General features: G+C 48.2%; 2 protein-coding genes across 2 annotated transcripts; both read right to left on the reverse strand.

Moving 5' to 3' along the window:
- Positions 1-994: 994 nt before the first annotated feature.
- On the reverse strand, positions 995-10136 carry LOC103536633 (ATP-dependent RNA helicase DDX51-like). Its single transcript, XM_030460486.1, has 16 exons — positions 10102-10136; positions 9558-9916; positions 8925-9154; positions 8670-8820; positions 8133-8278; positions 7763-7834; positions 7485-7591; positions 6876-6984; positions 6186-6331; positions 5320-5515; positions 4578-4693; positions 4369-4485; positions 3096-3197; positions 2561-2624; positions 2211-2345; positions 995-1557 (listed from the first exon to the last, which is right to left on the reverse strand). Exons 1-16 carry the CDS (start codon positions 10122-10124, stop codon positions 1531-1533), a joined length of 2100 nt encoding a protein of 699 aa, XP_030316346.1. The 5' UTR covers positions 10125-10136; the 3' UTR covers positions 995-1530.
- Positions 10137-11114: 978 nt separating this feature from the next.
- On the reverse strand, positions 11115-13325 carry MIF (macrophage migration inhibitory factor). Its single transcript, XM_030460736.1, has 3 exons — positions 13088-13325; positions 12193-12365; positions 11115-11378 (listed from the first exon to the last, which is right to left on the reverse strand). The coding sequence occupies exons 1-3, from the start codon at positions 13193-13195 to the stop codon at positions 11312-11314; spliced, it is 348 nt and encodes a 115-aa protein (XP_030316596.1). The 5' UTR covers positions 13196-13325; the 3' UTR covers positions 11115-11311.
- Between the last annotated feature and the right edge of the window lie 2551 nt (positions 13326-15876).

A 15876-nucleotide genomic window follows, 5' to 3' on the forward strand; every position in this document is an offset into this window, starting at 1 on the left:
TCACCCTTCATCAGCTCCACCTTCTTGAACTCGAAGGGGATGTTGTTGTTGCGGGCAAAGATGTAGAGCGCCCGGCAAGGGCTGCGAGAGCAGGTCCAGGTACAGCTCCAGCCCCATCCTGCCGCCACCGTTCACACCCGTTTCGGCCTCTCTGGTCCCAGCATCCCCGCACCCCGGTGGGGCAGAGCAGCCCCGGGCCCTCCCGCGGAGGTGGATTGTGGCAGCCCCACCCGGTGAGGGCCTGGCCCGGGCAGGGTGGTCTGAGAGGACAGCGGAGATTCTGGTGTTCCAGGGCAAAGCTTCCAGGTTCGCTGCCACCTCGTACCTGACTTAGCAACTGCCCTGACTGCTCACTGAGGAGGAAACCCGAAGCTGCAGTGATGGGCTGCAAGGGGGGCAGGAGCAGATCCTCCAATCTTGCTGATGGGAGCTCACAGCTCCAGAACCAGAGGACTCTCCTCCATTCCAGCTGCTCTGGAAAAAAACTGCTTGGGAGAGAAAGGGGTCACACACAGGAGGATGACACATGCCACTCCACTGCTATAAAACACCCCCACGTTGCTCCCATCGTTACACAAGATGCCACCACCCTTCCTGACACCCAGCCCTCCAAGATTCCCAGCACTTTGTTTTGCTCCAGTCATGTATTGCTAATGCTGCTGTATTAAGCCAGAGCTGGGGCTTTTCTGCTGAAGGTCTTCAAGTGTAGTTGCAGGCTGCATACGTGGTAGCTACATCTGCCAGGGGTAGCTAAAAATACCAGTGTGTCAAACACAGATTTATGGCTTGCAGGGATACAAGCTGACTTTAGCACACTCATATTAGATATCAGACATTTTAGTCTGCATTAACATCACTCTAACATCTAATAATACAAGCTGTTACCACTGGTACTGAATGCTAGAAGGGAAAAGCATAGGCAAGAAAATGACAAGAAAGAAACAAGACTACAGAAGTGAAAAATCCCTTCAACACTATTTCCTGTGCCCAGGAATCTTTATTAGACACCATTACAAGAAAATATATTTATATATAGTAGTTATTTACAAGTTGCAGTCACTTCAGCCTAGGGCAGCTTCTGCTATAGGCACTGTAACGGTGTGGATGCATTTGCAGATACAGCTGCTTGTGCTGTACAGCAGAACCATTGGTCCAGTTCAGAGGCAAGAAGGGCCCAGCCCTCACCTTGGGAGACCAGCAGCTCCATCAGATCCCTGCTCAAAAGCTGTGTGATGGCTTTTCTCTTCACTGGTGGTAGTTCTACAGACGCCAGTAGGATATGATGCAAAGTCCTCTTCAAGATAACTGTATCTTAAAATATTTTTTTTTCAACCAGTAGCTGAGCTCTGTTCACAGTGTCCTTGAAAGGAGAATGAGGCCTGCAATAGCTGACTTCAGATCTGATAAGGTCAAGTAGCCAACCATTCAGCTCCATTCAGGGACCATGTCTTATGCTGAGTAACAGTCCATGACCTACCCTGTTCAGCAGCTTTGGTGCAATGCAACACGACCTTGTTGGCTGCCATTCACTCAGGCTCGTTTCTGTGCTCGCTCATTCTGTTCAAAATCAAAAGTTGAGAAACTTACTGAAGACATCCCTGCCTCAAGAGTCACACAGAAGGGACGTCAGGGAGCAATGGGACAATTTAATAACCCTTTCTTACACAGTTCTCAAACACTCTTAACTTTACAGCTCAAAATCATCCTTTTTCAAGGACAGATGTGTATCAGGAGCCCTCAATTAGAGGGCAGAATCATACAGACCTAATCATAAGCACAGAAAGCTCATTCCACTACCCATCTGGCAAGTTAAATGCTACCCTGCTTTTGTCTGTAAGCTCTCAACCTTCCCACTGGTGTATAAAGGAGAGCCTGGAGAAAATGCTTTCCTAGCTTGGAATACCCAACTTCTAGTCAGCAGAGCTGTAAATTAGAGTTTTAAAACTGTATAATGACAAAAGGTGACAAAACCATGTTCCTAAGCATCATACCTACATTTCTCTGCCTTTCTTTTAAAAGAAAACCTCTTTCACCCCCTTCCCACCCTTTTTGAGTATTTCATAATGACGCACCCACAGATTATATTGAAATGAGAATGTCTAACTTAAAGGAAAGGATCCTGGACACTAATACTTCTGCTATTCACAAGTTGGAATAAACTGTGCAAGTTGTAATTTGATTTTTAAAATTTTCTTCCCCATTTCAATTACCTTGACTGTCTTCTCAAGCTTGCAGAGAGCTTCCTCATATTGCTGCACCAAAGGCTTTAATGAGTTGCCCTTCACTGGCTGCTTCTTTATGTCCTGGATGCCAGCATCCTTCAGCATCCGCAGAAACCTACGCTCCTGGGTAACAAAACAGACAAAGGAGATGAGACACCCCACTGCCCACCAGCTAGGAAATGAGCACAGTTTGGGAAGTGCTGCTGGAAATAAATAATTGAAGCTTCCAACCACAAAGCTCGGCAGACTGGAAAAGGTGGGAAGCATTATGAACCTTTTTTTCCTTATTGCTCCTGCATGCATCCATATCAGGTGTGAATTCCAGACCAACAACGTACCTGGATTCTCAGGACCAAGCTGAAAGCAACACCTGCTTTTCCTGCACGAGCTGTTCTTCCAACTCTGAAAGCAAAGGAAGGTAGGTCAAGTCAGTTTAGCTATACTGTTACTCCAAGAGTCCAATTCTGAGTTTCTCCAGATGTGAGAAAGTTTGATTCTGTTTTTGACACTATTTATAGGCTGGACTTGATGACCTCAGAGGTCTTTCCTAGCCTCAATAATTCTGTGATTCTGGATTATAAACAATAAACAGTTCCAGGGCTTGTTCACAGCTGCTGAGCTGCTGCAGTTTTCTGAACATCTAGAAACCCAACACCAGGACAGCACCTCTAGCCCCTGTAAAATACATTTTCTGTAACAGAGTGCTAGTTCTGATTCAATACTGCATTACTATGGTGATGCTACATGCTTAATGTTGCTTAGAAGGCCCTTTGCTATTAAAGTAAAATAAATCCAAATCTAAAAACCCTTTTAAGTGTGTGTCACCCTCACTTGAAGTAAACCAAGCTCAGACACCCCCCCTGGCTGCCTTACCTGTGGATGTATGTCCTGATGAACTGGGGTGCATCATAGTTTATGACATAATTCACTCCTCTAATATCAATCCCTCGTGCAGTGGCATCTGTGCTGATTAACCTGGGTTTAAATACACACAGTCATTTTTTGGGTAACATCTCTTGCACTACACACACAAGTGGACACAGCACAACCTTGCTGATCTCTGTTCTAAGTGGGCAGCCAGCCTCTGAGCACAACAGCAGCACCCTAACTCACTCCTTATTGTCACTGGCATCATCAGCTGCCTGCAGGCCTCCAAGCATCAGGCATGTCACCCACTGTTATGCCTGGCAAATTCCTAGGTGTTTCCAGGCTCTCCAAGCACGTGCCATTAATCAGGGCAGCTCCCACCACACACAGAAGTTACAAACCTGTAAGCTATCATTCTGTAAAGGCATTGAACCCAGCAAGGTGCAAAATTTCAGTAGTCAGGGAGGAATTTAAGCAGTGGTTTTGGATAAAAAGAAAACCCAGAAAATAAATATTTACCTTCTTCTCAGAGACATGCCACAAATGCAATCCCATAGAGACACAAAAATCACGAAGCAAATCAAACACACCAAGAGAAGTAGATCTGTATGCCAGTCTGGGAAGAGGTTTCTTCGGTAGGAAGCACCAGTTCTAGAACTAACATCCATTTTCTTCCAGTAAGTGTCCAAATATGGACATTAAACTTGCAGTTTTCTGAACTGTATGCATTTTGGACAACTATATAGAACTGTAGAGTGGTTTTGGTTGTAAAATAGCTTAAAGACCAACAAGTCCAACTGTTAACACAGTACTGCCAAGTCCACAACCAAACCATGTCCCTCAGCACCATGTTTGCACATCTTCTAAATCCCTTTATGGAAGGTGACTCAACCTCTTCCCTGAGCAGCCTGTTCCAGTTCTTGACAACCCTTTGGAGTTTTTCCTAATTTCCAATCCAAACTTCCACTCGTGCAACTTGAGCCCATTTCTTCTCATCCTTATTACTTGTTACTTGAGAGAAGAACAAGCAGTTACATTTACTGCTTTTTATAACACACAGAAATTCAGATTACAATTAGATTAGAACATGCCAAGTCACATTCAGAGTAAACAACTCAAAAGTCACAAGTCCAAGTCTCACTCCTGTTCTGCACGTTGTTTCCTGCACAATCTTTTTTTCAGAGGACCCCTTGAGCTGTGTTCTTGGTTCTACCTAGCTTTTCACACTGGAAATAACCTATGTTGGAAGACATGCAAGAAACTCATTTCAGATGCTCACAGTTGTATTTTTCCTTTTTCAAATTCCTTCATGGTTCTCTGTCTCTCACTTGGAGGTAACCGAGAAGAAAATTCAGCAACAGTGACTCCACCAAAAGCTTTAACCAGCAGGAACAATCTGTAGGTGAATGGGATGGAAACAGTCACTTCATTACCTCTGTAACTTTACTTCTGACATACCTACTACAGTGATGTAATTAATATATTTACCTGTGAGAAGCTTCCCTGGAGTTGGTAAAGCACAAGACACGGGTAAATTTCTTTGTCAGCATGAAATGCAAGAGCAGCAGAGGCTTGGAATTGAGGTCACAAGGCACGTAGCATTGCTGCAGCCAACAGGAAGATGATCAGAAAGAAAAATTATTTCTTGCCAAGGATATATCTCTGAAACCCATTACCCTCCCATGACCTACACAGGCTTGGATGTTTTGCAACTAATAGCAGCAAAACCAGACCCCACAGTGCTGCTGCCTTTACAGCAAGTCATAGGCTGGGAGGATACAGCACAAGACAGAGACAAGCTGTGTGCTGTTTTAATGTTCTCTTCTCCATGACAAGTAAAACACACGCTGCCTCCCCATCTAAAGGGTGAAGCATTTACATGCCCTGAAATGCACGGGAAACGTATGGAGAGCTGGTGAGTGCTACTACATTACTTCACATCTCCACTCCAGATTGTTGGTAAACTTAATTCTGCATGAAGAAAGTTTAATAGAAAAATAATAAATAAAGCCAGCCTTAGCCAAAGGAACACTAAGTAATGAGAAAACAAATGTGCAAAGGAAGAAGTCTCTGGGTCATAAATACTCCCAAAGCCATTTTCATTCAGCACCTCTGCAGGGCAAGGAATCATTAGGAAGACAAATTTGTTTATAGGGTAAAAACATAACCCAGTGCTCTGGAGTTAAATAAATCTCCAAGTATAATTCATTCAGGAGAATTAACATCATACCGAGAGCCCCTCAGGGAGTGTGTATTTATTAGTATCTTGTTCAGTCTCTGTTCCATCTCCAAGAGTTTTTTTCTCAGAATAGACAGACGTGAAGAGGCGAGGCTGGAATAAGTCCAGCTGCTGCAGTTTCTCTGGGTCCTGGGTCAGTGTGGCTGAAAACAGCAGTTTCTGTAAGGGTATCTGAGGGTAGCAGGAGCTGAAAGAAAGAGCACACTGAAACTAAGCTTTGAGGAAGGGGTAATGGAGCTCCTCCACAAATGCCTTCAGATAATGTTATGAAGCAATTAACTATTCTTTATGTCGTCTTCCTGCCCTGAGACTTTTCTGTAGGTTGTTTTCCACTTGTTTTATGGTGGAGTTCATGGACAGAACTGGTCAGCATCCTCAACCAACTGCACAACCTGCAGCTGTTACCTCTGCACACATTCTTGCCCCCTGGCTACCCATGTCAACATCCTAGGAGCTTCCTTCCCAGGTGGCTGATCTCAGTTTCTGGCATATCTCTACCATGCTGTATGAAAACAGCAGCTGCAGTTAAGCTAATTCCAGGAGTTTTCCTTCCAATCCATGACTCACCTTGCCGGAGGGCATTACTACAGTTACTGTGCAAATGCATCACAGATTTGGAATATCTGCACATTCTTTTCATGTTCCTTTTGTCTAGTTAAGGAAAGTTTGGAGATGCAGTCCTTAGACTTCACTCTAAAAGACATCCTCTACTATCAGCTGTCCACTGCCTCTGTTGGCAGATGTTTCTCAGAGTAAGCGAGCTGTGAGTGTACCTGGGAGTGTTGTGAAGCAGAGCAGTGGCCCCTAGGTGCTCGAGTCTGTGCTACCAGTTCTAAAGAATGCATCTGGCAATTTACCTGGCTGCTGTTAGAGGTCCTGGTCTCGTCCTTTGAAAAAGCATTTTGGAGCCAGACTCATTTTCTGTTTGGAATGCAGCTTTGATAATCTGGTTCAGACAGTTCTGGTGCATGTCATCAATCATACGGTCAGCTTCATCTACAATCTGAATGCACAATGATGAAAAACACATTAAATAAAACCTAGCATTAGGCAGCTTAGATGGTTTTTTTTTTGTAATATTATCATTACACAACGAAGGCATAAGTTGCTACCCCAAAAACTGATTTTTTCTTTTATTTCAGTGACTCAGTAGCCAGCCTGATGCTCAAACCACGCACGTGTTCATTTGCACATAAACCCAATTTATGTCTCCAAATAAGAGATAAAATTCTGTGTCCCAAATAAGAGAAGATTCTGTGTGCTAAATAAGACTGCAGCTGCCTCCGCACAGACTCCCTCATGATGGAAGCTACTACAGTCTGAAAATTCAACCTGACAAATAAGGCTTTCCTCTGAGAAAGGGAAGTGGGTGGTGGATGCTTGGGTGTCATGAGTTGGAATGAAACATTTCGGGATCACTGCATGAGCAATCTGGAGTGTGAACAATTCCAACAGAGACATCTTTATGTACCATGCAAGAAGAAAGCAGGAATTACAGCTGCAAAGGACCTTGCAATAAAGATGGGAGACCTGTGGAACAGACTCACCAGGAAGCGAAGCTGTGCCAGGCTGAACCCTGGGGTCTGGCTGATGTGGTCTGTGAGCCGCCCTGGTGTAGCCACAACAATATCAGCCAGGCTGCTGTAGCCTGTCACTCTGAAAGAACAAGCCACCCACAGAGTTTCTCCCTGCACCCTAAAGCAGATTTTCCTACTATTGAATTAACTGAGAAATAACAAAATTCAGCCATGCAGTTTACTTTGGAGAGCATGCAAAGGCAGTGCTGGACACCAACCCCTGGCTGCCACTGTACTGCCTCATTTTAAACAGAAGGTATTGCTCTTAATTGCTGTCACATAAAGGTTAATTGCAGCATAATCTCATAACAATCATTTCTACCTGGGGGTATAAAGTAAATGTGTTATAATCAGCTGGTCAAGAAACCTCCAAAAATCTAGAGAAACATAATTGTACACAAGGGGCAGGAGCAGGCACTTTGACAATGACAGAATAACCAGAGTCTATCATTTAAAACCACTATCCAAAAGCATTATTGCACAATGGTGTCATGCCACAGCCTGTATTTTGAGCTCTGCTTACTGAGATTAAATGGTTTACAACCTCTATAAATCTTGCCAAAAGACCTCTTAACCTACCTTTTCTGGACGAGCATCTCCTGTTCCTTTGCAAAAGGTTTCTGGCCAGTAATCAAAACAACCTTCAGACCTGTCCCATCAGTGTAAATGTTGAACACTTTACTCACCTGCAAAGAGATGGGCTTTGTTAGCCACAACAAAATCAGCTGAAAGAATACTACATCAACCCCCCAACAGGTCCTTCAGCAGGCCTCACAGAAGGGCCAAGCACAGCTCTGGCTGCACCAGCCTTTGTCTTGGTCCAGTTGTGCTCTGAGAGAAGGCTCAGAGCCACGTACCTGTTGTGCCAGTTCTTTGGTGGGCAGAACAACCAGAGCTCGTACTTGACAAACCACTCGATCTAGCAGAACCTGCCAGAACAAAGGTCAGATGAAACCCTGAGACCAGCAGGGAGAGAAGGGGTTTCTTTTATCTAAGCTGCTGAGAAGAGATGGGCTTGACACACCCTCATGGAGTTTCCTGTTTCCATTTTACTCCCCTCCACCCTCCCAACTCCTCATGCTGTGTCTGAGAGGAGCTGTGACACCTGAGTCAGAGTAAACAGATACAGCTCTGATCCTTGGCTTTTTGCTAAATCCAGTTTACTCTGGAAAAAAAAAGACAACCCCAGCATCTTCCCTACAGATATTTCCCTGGAGGTAAACTCACCTGTACTATTGGGATGACAAAGGAGAGGGTTTTACCACTGCCTGTGGGTGCTGAGACACAGATGTCCCTGGGGCGCTGACCTCCCTGCCCCACCAGATACCCATGGGATGCACTCTGCAGGATAGCAGGAATCACCTCTGCCTGAACTGAGGAAAAAATGGAACAAACTACACAGTTAATGAACTGAACTAAAACCTCTCTATCCAGAAAAACAATTCCACACAATGAACCTGTTTCCACATCTGTGGAAAGAGGACACAAGCAAGACCTCCCTCTTTTAGGAGCTGGGCACCATGACTTCAGCACGCCATGCTTTGTGGAGCTGCATTTATGCCCATAAATTCATTTATGCCCTGAATTGATTTATTCAGGCTGGATAAAGCTTTGAAAGTGACAGATTCAAACTGGGACAATCACTTTGATGCATTAAACTTGGGGCTGTTCTATGCTTTACCTCACTAACCTCCACAACACAGTCACAGGCTGCAGGAATTGCATCACTCAGTTTAAAAAGACACAAAACTGCTCTCAGGGTACCTGGGAAAAAGGACTCAATCCCATTCATTTGCAGCTTTTTCAGCAGTCGGGGATGAATTCCTGGGACATCTCCAATGGGAATGAGATTGTCTTTGATACGTTTTTGCAGCAGTTTGGGTTGAGCAAGCCACTGTGGTAAGAAGGGCTGAACCTGAGGGGAGGGAAAGAACAACAAAGTGTTTCTGGGGTCAACATAGAAAATAAGCTGGTGAGGTACACAGCCCTTCCTGACCATCAGTCAGTGATGCCAGTTACCTTCTGCACTGGCTTTATGTCATAGTCTCCAAGAACCACAAAACTGGAGGGTGGAGGTTTGGCCTCTTCCTCTGAGGCTGCCAAGGTCAGCTCCTCCTTTGTGCTTTCATCTCCTCTTTCAGTGTTCTCCTTGGGCTCTGTTTCAGCTCCCTCAGTTTCCACATCCCTCTTCTTCCTTTTTGAAGACTTATTCAGGTTGTTTCTGTTTTCTTTGATGTCTTCTTCAGAATCTGGAATTTGAATAGCAAGCATACAAAGCTACAGGTCAGAACATACCATAGGAAAGGCATGCAGGATACACTTTACAAAGTGAAACTATAACAACTGCTTGCAGGCTCCTCTTTTTCTTAAATCCAAGTGCAAAAGCCAAACATTTCTTTGTTGGGATGCAGGAAACTGAAGGGTGAGGTGACATGCTTCCCTACTTCCCTTACACTAAACGGATCCTCAGTTTGCAACTGGGGGATTTTCCCTAATTAAGGAATTACTCTGGGAACATATAAAGCAGAGAAAAACATAAAATACCATTAGGCAAATTCAGCAAGTTACTCAAAGGACAAGCTGCATCTACATCTCTGTGGAGACCTGTTGCCCACGAGGAACAGGAATCCTACAGCCTCAGTTTCTCCATACCTTCTTCAGTCCTCTCTTGCCGCACCTGAGATTTTCTTTTGTTTTTCTTCTTCGAGGGATTGCTGCCATCTGCTGCCTGCTCAGTATCCGAGCTCTCTTCAGAAGGGCTGCGAGACTGTTGTTTCTTCTTCGGCTTCTTCTGCCCTTGCTCACAGGACTGCTCCTCACTCTCCCTTTTTCTTTTCCCTTTCCCAGCTTGGTGCTCAGAGCCGGCCCCTCCGGACAGTCCCCCTTCTCCTTCCTCCTGCTGCTTCCTCAGCTGCCGGGCCTTGGCCTGCTGCCGCAGCCTCTCCAGCAGAACCCGAGCCCGCTCCTCCGCTTCTGCTCCCTCCTCCTCCTGCTGCTCCTCCCCGCCGTACCTGAAAGGACCGAGACAAAACCTCCTCAGGCACCAAGCCGCCCACCCCCACCAGGCCCGTCCGCTCGCAGGGAGAGGTCAGGCTACAGCTCCCGCAGCCACCCCGAACCGGTGCCAGATGCCGGGGAGCGGTGCGAGCGCTGGGGCCTGAGCCCGGGGCCGGGCAGCGCCCGGAGCTCTCGGTACCTCTGGATGCAGAACAGCGCCATGGCCGGGGCGCACGGGGATGACGTCAGCGTCGGCCGCGCGACGGAAGGGTCCAGAAGGCGCGAGGGCCCCGGGGGAACGGCGGGAAGGGAGGGGAGAGAGCGGTGAGGGGAGAGAGAGAGCGGTGAGGAGAGGGAGAGAGCGGTGAGGAGAGGGAGAGAGCGGTGAGGGGAGAAGGAGAGCGGTGAGGGGAGAAGGAGAGAGCGGTGAGGGGAGAAGGAGAGAGCGGTGAGGGGAGAAGGAGAGAGCGGTGAGGGGAGGGAGAGAGCGGTGAGGGGAGGGAGAGAGCGGTGAGGGGAGGGAGAGAGAGCGGTGAGGGGAGAAGGAGAGCGGTGAGGGGAGAAGGAGAGCGGTGAGGGGAGAAGGAGAGCGGTGAGGGGAGAAGGAGAGCGAGCGGTGAGGAGAGAGGGAGTGGTGAGGGGAGAGAGAGCGCTGAGGGGAGAGCGCTGAGGGGAGAGCGCATCGCAGCCCCACCGTGCGGAGGGACGGATGGATGGATGGACGGACAGACAGAGCCCCCGAGCACCAGCACAGCCCCCCCCAGTACTGGAGGTCCTCCCCATTTGCCCGAGTGAGGGGAAGCAAGGGGGACAGCAGCACTCAGGTTGTGAGGAAACGCACTGCTGCCCTGTTCGGCCCCTCGTGGCTGGTACGCTGTTAAAAGAAAGGCTCCCTGAAGAACAGGCACTGCTTCCCTTTTGGAGGATACAGCAAACAAACAAACAAAAAACAAAAAAACGAAACCACAAAAAATAATCCCACCAAAGAAGCTCAGAAACAAGAAGCCCTTAAAGCACCTCTAGCCTCTGAAATCCAGCAAGGTAAAAATTATCCTGGAATGCTGCCGGGTACCTGCTACTCAGTCAAACCATACTGAGGTACCCTGTCTGAGAAATGGAAGCAAACTCAAAGCACTAGTTTGGTTTAGCAGAGTGAAACTGATAACATCGCCAGTCACCCAGCCCCTCATTGCCAAAGCATACACCAGACAGTTTACTTCTAAATCTTTTATTTGTTTTCTACACAGAGAAAACAGGAATGTTGAAGCAGCAATATTCAAACACTATTAAGGAGCCATCAATCTGTGAGAGAGCACAAAGTGTAACAGGGACATTTGTGTGATGGTCTCTGCTAAGGGGCAGGGTGAGGGTACGTCCAGGAGCAGCCTCTTCAGACCAACAGGAGAGCTCTACGCAAAGGTGGAACCGTTCCAGCCCACATTGGCAGCGTTCATGTCGTAGTAATTGATGTACACCCTGTAGAAGAGACACAGGAAAACACAGTGACCTTAATTTTGTAAGTAATGAGTGAGACAGGACAGCAGGACAGAGGACAATGCTTCCTATTCCTCAGAAGAAATTTCAAGCTTAATCTGTACTGAAACAGACATCTTCTCTGGTAAAGCCTCCAAACAATCAATGTTCCTGAGAGCCCCTGGATTTGTACTTTTTGGTTTTTAAAAAGTAAAATTCTTCAGACTGGGATCTTCCAGACACTGGCAGCTTTTGGTTAGCAGCCTGTCAAGAATTTCCAGACATCAAAACCTTTTGTTTCAGAGTGCTGTAGTCCTTCATGTGCCAGACTTACAAAAGCCAAGCAGGCCCTTGGGACTGGCTCTGCACTTCTCCCTTCCAACCCAGCACATCAATGGCAGCAGGTTCTTCCCATCCTTCTTGCAAGGCTCCAAAGCCTGCAAGGGAGCTGCTCAGAGCCTGCTGGCTTCTGCTTTGTCTTTAAGCTACAGCCTGGTACCCCTCCTCCCCTGTGGTCTCAGCCTCCCATCACCAGAGGACATCACACCTCAGTGGCAAGAAACACACCATATACTTTGCCAGTCCTCTGGGATTTTTCCCTACCCTGAGAGCAGGAAGTCATTTAACAGAAGACTCTGAAAGGAAAAATGTAGGCATCAAACTCTGAAACAGACATGAGAATACGGCCAGCAATCACTTTGTATTTTCTCAAGCACATGGACTTATTCCTGGCTTTTTGTATTTTTTAAATTAACTTTTCAAAGAAGTTTCAGAAAGCCAGATGAACAAGGGCAGTAACATCACATCCCAGCCTCACCTGTCTGCAGATACATGCAGGTGCTTAGAGATCATATCACACAGGAGCTTGGTGTAAGTCTTATTCTGCTGCCCGCCTATTTTGCCGATGCTGTAAAGGCTGCAGAGAGCACAGGGATCAGTGGAGCCCCCGAAGGACATCATCTGGTCAGGTACGATGTGCACGGCGATGTACTGAAAAAGTAGGAGAACAAGGGGTTACAGGTCTGCCCACCTTCCCTCCCCCGACACAGACCCTGCAGGTACTAACAAACGGGGGTCTGATGCTCAGCCTCAGGAGCCCCAGCCCGGCTCTGGGGTGAAGGCTGAGTTCGTGCACGGCCGCAGGGCAGGCGGGTGCTGCTCCCCGCCGCAGCGGTTGGAGATAAAGGCCTTGGAGTGGTATCTGCGTACCAAATCCACAGCCTCAAATCACGGGCTGAGACATCGGGAGTAGTCTTGACGGGCCAAGCGCTGCCCGGGCAGGGCCCGCGGGGCTGCATACCGGGGTCCCCGGGAGCTGCTGGGCGGCCCGGAGGGGAGCTCCGTCATCTGCTTGGCCAGACTTGCTGGAAAAAAAGCCCGGCTCTGGCACGACCAAGCCTCCACCGCTGAGGCTCTTGGAGCGCCGCACTCGCTGTAGCTCAGGCGGCTGCTCCGGGCGGCCGGGCCGGTGGCCTCGGGTCGGGCAGCGGTAGGCCTGCCGCCGCTCCCCCGCGGGGCTGTCGGGCGGGAGAGCGGGCACAAGCCCTTTTCCCGGAGCAGAGGGCCCGCAGCCGCGGCCCCGCCGGGGCCTTCCCTGAGCGGGCCCCGTGCACGTGTTCGCCCCGCTCCCCGTCCCGACCCCATCGCGGGGCGGCCGCCGAGCCGCGGCCCCTCTGGCGCCGGCCAGCACCGGCCCTGCCGCCCGGCCTCACCTGCGCGGGCTTCCCGGTGGCCTTGGCTAGCTGCTGGGTGAGGTCGCCCAGCAGGCTGTCGGGCACGGCGTCTTTGCAGACATTGGTGTAGATGGTGAACATGGGCATGGCGGCGGCGTGATGGGGGGAATTCCGGGAGCAGAGACGGTGTTGCGGGAGCAGAGAGGGTGTTGCAGGAGACGAAACGGTGTTGCGGGAGCGGCGGCGCAGTAGGACGGGGCGGAGGCAGCGGCGGAGCTTTGAGTGCGCGGGGCCGCGCTGCGCTTAAAGGGGCCGCGCCCGGAGGGGCGGGGGGAGGGGACGGGGACAGACGGACGGATAGACAAAGACAGACAAACAAACAAACAAACAGACAGACCGACCGGCAGGTGGACGGACGGACGGACGGACGGATGGACGGTGCTGGCTTTGTGTGTCTTCCCGCTGCTGCCTCTCGGGCAGAGCTCTCCCCGCTTCCCGCCGTTATTTGTGTGCTTTATTACTGCTGCTGGGCATTTTTGGAGGTTATGTTGTAGGCTTCTCCCTGGAACCCAGCGAGTTCCCCCGCGCTGGGCAGTTCATACTTAGCCCCATATCGGGGCGGGTGGTACCACCGCGGCAGCGCTCCGACGGCATTGGCAGGGTCAGGGGCAAGAAGGGCTCAAACCTTAGCTCAGCAGTTGCAAAAAGGGGCACTAGACCGGAGGAAATTTTTTTCTTTTGCAAAATAAAGGCAGGTTCGTACTTTTTTGTTCAGTTTTGTTTTAATTTTGTGCATCGTTTTAACTCAGTGTAAGTAGGAACATCTGACTTTCCGTCATGTTACCTGTTCTCTAACTCTTTTCTGTGAAATTAAATATTATCTAGGACCCTCCAGCATCCTCATTTTCGGATTGTATTTTTCTACTAGACAAAGGCAGAAGTGATCATCTTTTGCTTAGAAATGAAACGGTGCGTGTTTGCGGGGAGGCGAGAGGCAGCCTGAGAGCCGAGCCCGCTGCTGGGCTGTGTGATGCGGTGCACGTAGGCTGCGGGGAGGGCTCTGCTCCCCACTGCCTCTGACACCGCCCTGCCCGAGGTGACTCACAGGAAACCTGCAAGAGGATCAGGCCCGGAGCCCGCTCCACATGGGCCTTTTACACACGGGGAGCTGAGCACGTGTAGTCCCAGCACCACTGCTGCTAGAGCTTACCCAGACATATGGACATGTCTGGGTTACACATGTTACACATATGGACAAATGTAAACACACATAGCCCTGAATGAAGGATAAGGGATGGGTTTGTATGGGGTTGCTTTGGGCTGGCACATGCTGTAACGTTGAGAACTTGCAAGCCTGGAGCACTTATTTTTTTAGTGATTAACAGTGCTATTAAGAATTAATATGCTCAGCTCCTTGCCTTTGCCCAGTGCCTCTTATGCCTCCCCCCTTCCTGCCTCCCAGAGTTGTTGCATGGGGTGGGAATCCTGTCAGTGAAGGGAGAAATATTCAAGAGCTTTGTCACCACCAGTGTGCTTGCTTTGTGGCCTGACAAGGACCAAAGCAACAGTCCCTGCTACCTCACAACAGAAGGATATCCACAATTTGATTCTTTTTTGCCTCCTTGATTAAGGAGGAAGCAGTGCATACATTTTCATAGCTTCTAAAGATGCATTTTTATAAGTTAACCCAACACCAGTGTGTATGTACCCATTCCTCCCTCACGTGATCACTACAGACTCATGCATTCATTATACATTTTCTGGATGCACAGTATCTGTTTTAAAACATAACTGCTTGTGATTAAATAAGAAAATGGAGAAATGTGTCCAAGACCAGAATACTGAAATGCAAAATGTTTTATGTAAATATGTCAGAGAGCATTCTAATGGTGTGCCAGAGAGAGTGGCAAAGGCAGCTTTTACATTCCCTGTAAGGATTGTATAGCAAGTAGTGGTCTTTATTGTTCTTGTGCATAAGGTACTTTTGCAGAAGAAAAACACATTTCAGGGTTTGGATGCTCTGAGAATAACTCTGAAAGCATCCAGTGTAGAAAGGCTTTAGAAGAGATGTGGGGCAGGCTGAAACCATGCGTGGAGGTTGACTGCAAACAGCAGGGCTGGGGCACACATGGGTTTCATGTACCCACCTGCATCACAGCCAAAACCTGAGCACAGAGCAACTGGGCTAGGGAGAGGGAACTAGGAGGACATCAGAGAATGCTGGTACTGTGGCTCCAAGAACAGGCAGAGGCAGGTAGCAGGTAGCTCTATTAAAAAACATTGATTTCTGGAGAAGAAAACTGCCTGCCCATGGAAGGCTCTGCTGTGTTTAGGAGCTTTATAGCCATTCTTCAAAAGCAATTCTGCCCGAAGGCTGCCAGTTTTGCCATGCCTTGCTTGGGCAGGTCTGCAAGGTATGAAGTGGAATGAAAAATATTAAAAAGATACACTGTATCTAGCTGCTGAATAGCATGTTGTTTCATTTGCTGTGTTGCTTTGATTCACTAAAGTAGCTTTCATTTGTTATCCTAAAAAAGAATTCTTGCAGATTGAGGTCCAAGCTTGTATTTAAAGACTGCGGCTGCAGAGCAAAGCTGTGGTAGGGACAAAATGGATGTTTGCAACAGAGCTCAGAACAGGGGTGAGATGGGTTTGTATTCCAGAAAAAAAAAAAAAAAAAAAAAAAAAAAAGGTCCTCATAGACCTAATTTCAGAGTCAGGAAACAGATCTGTACTCAATCTTTCTATTTTTCTATGGAAGCAAATGGTGCTTGTTTGACCCAGAGCTCAAATAATAAATATTTATGTGGAAATCTTCCTTTTGTAAT

Source organism: Calypte anna, chromosome 15, assembly GCF_003957555.1.
Source record: "Calypte anna isolate BGI_N300 chromosome 15, bCalAnn1_v1.p, whole genome shotgun sequence".
NCBI lineage: Eukaryota > Metazoa > Chordata > Aves > Apodiformes > Trochilidae > Calypte > Calypte anna.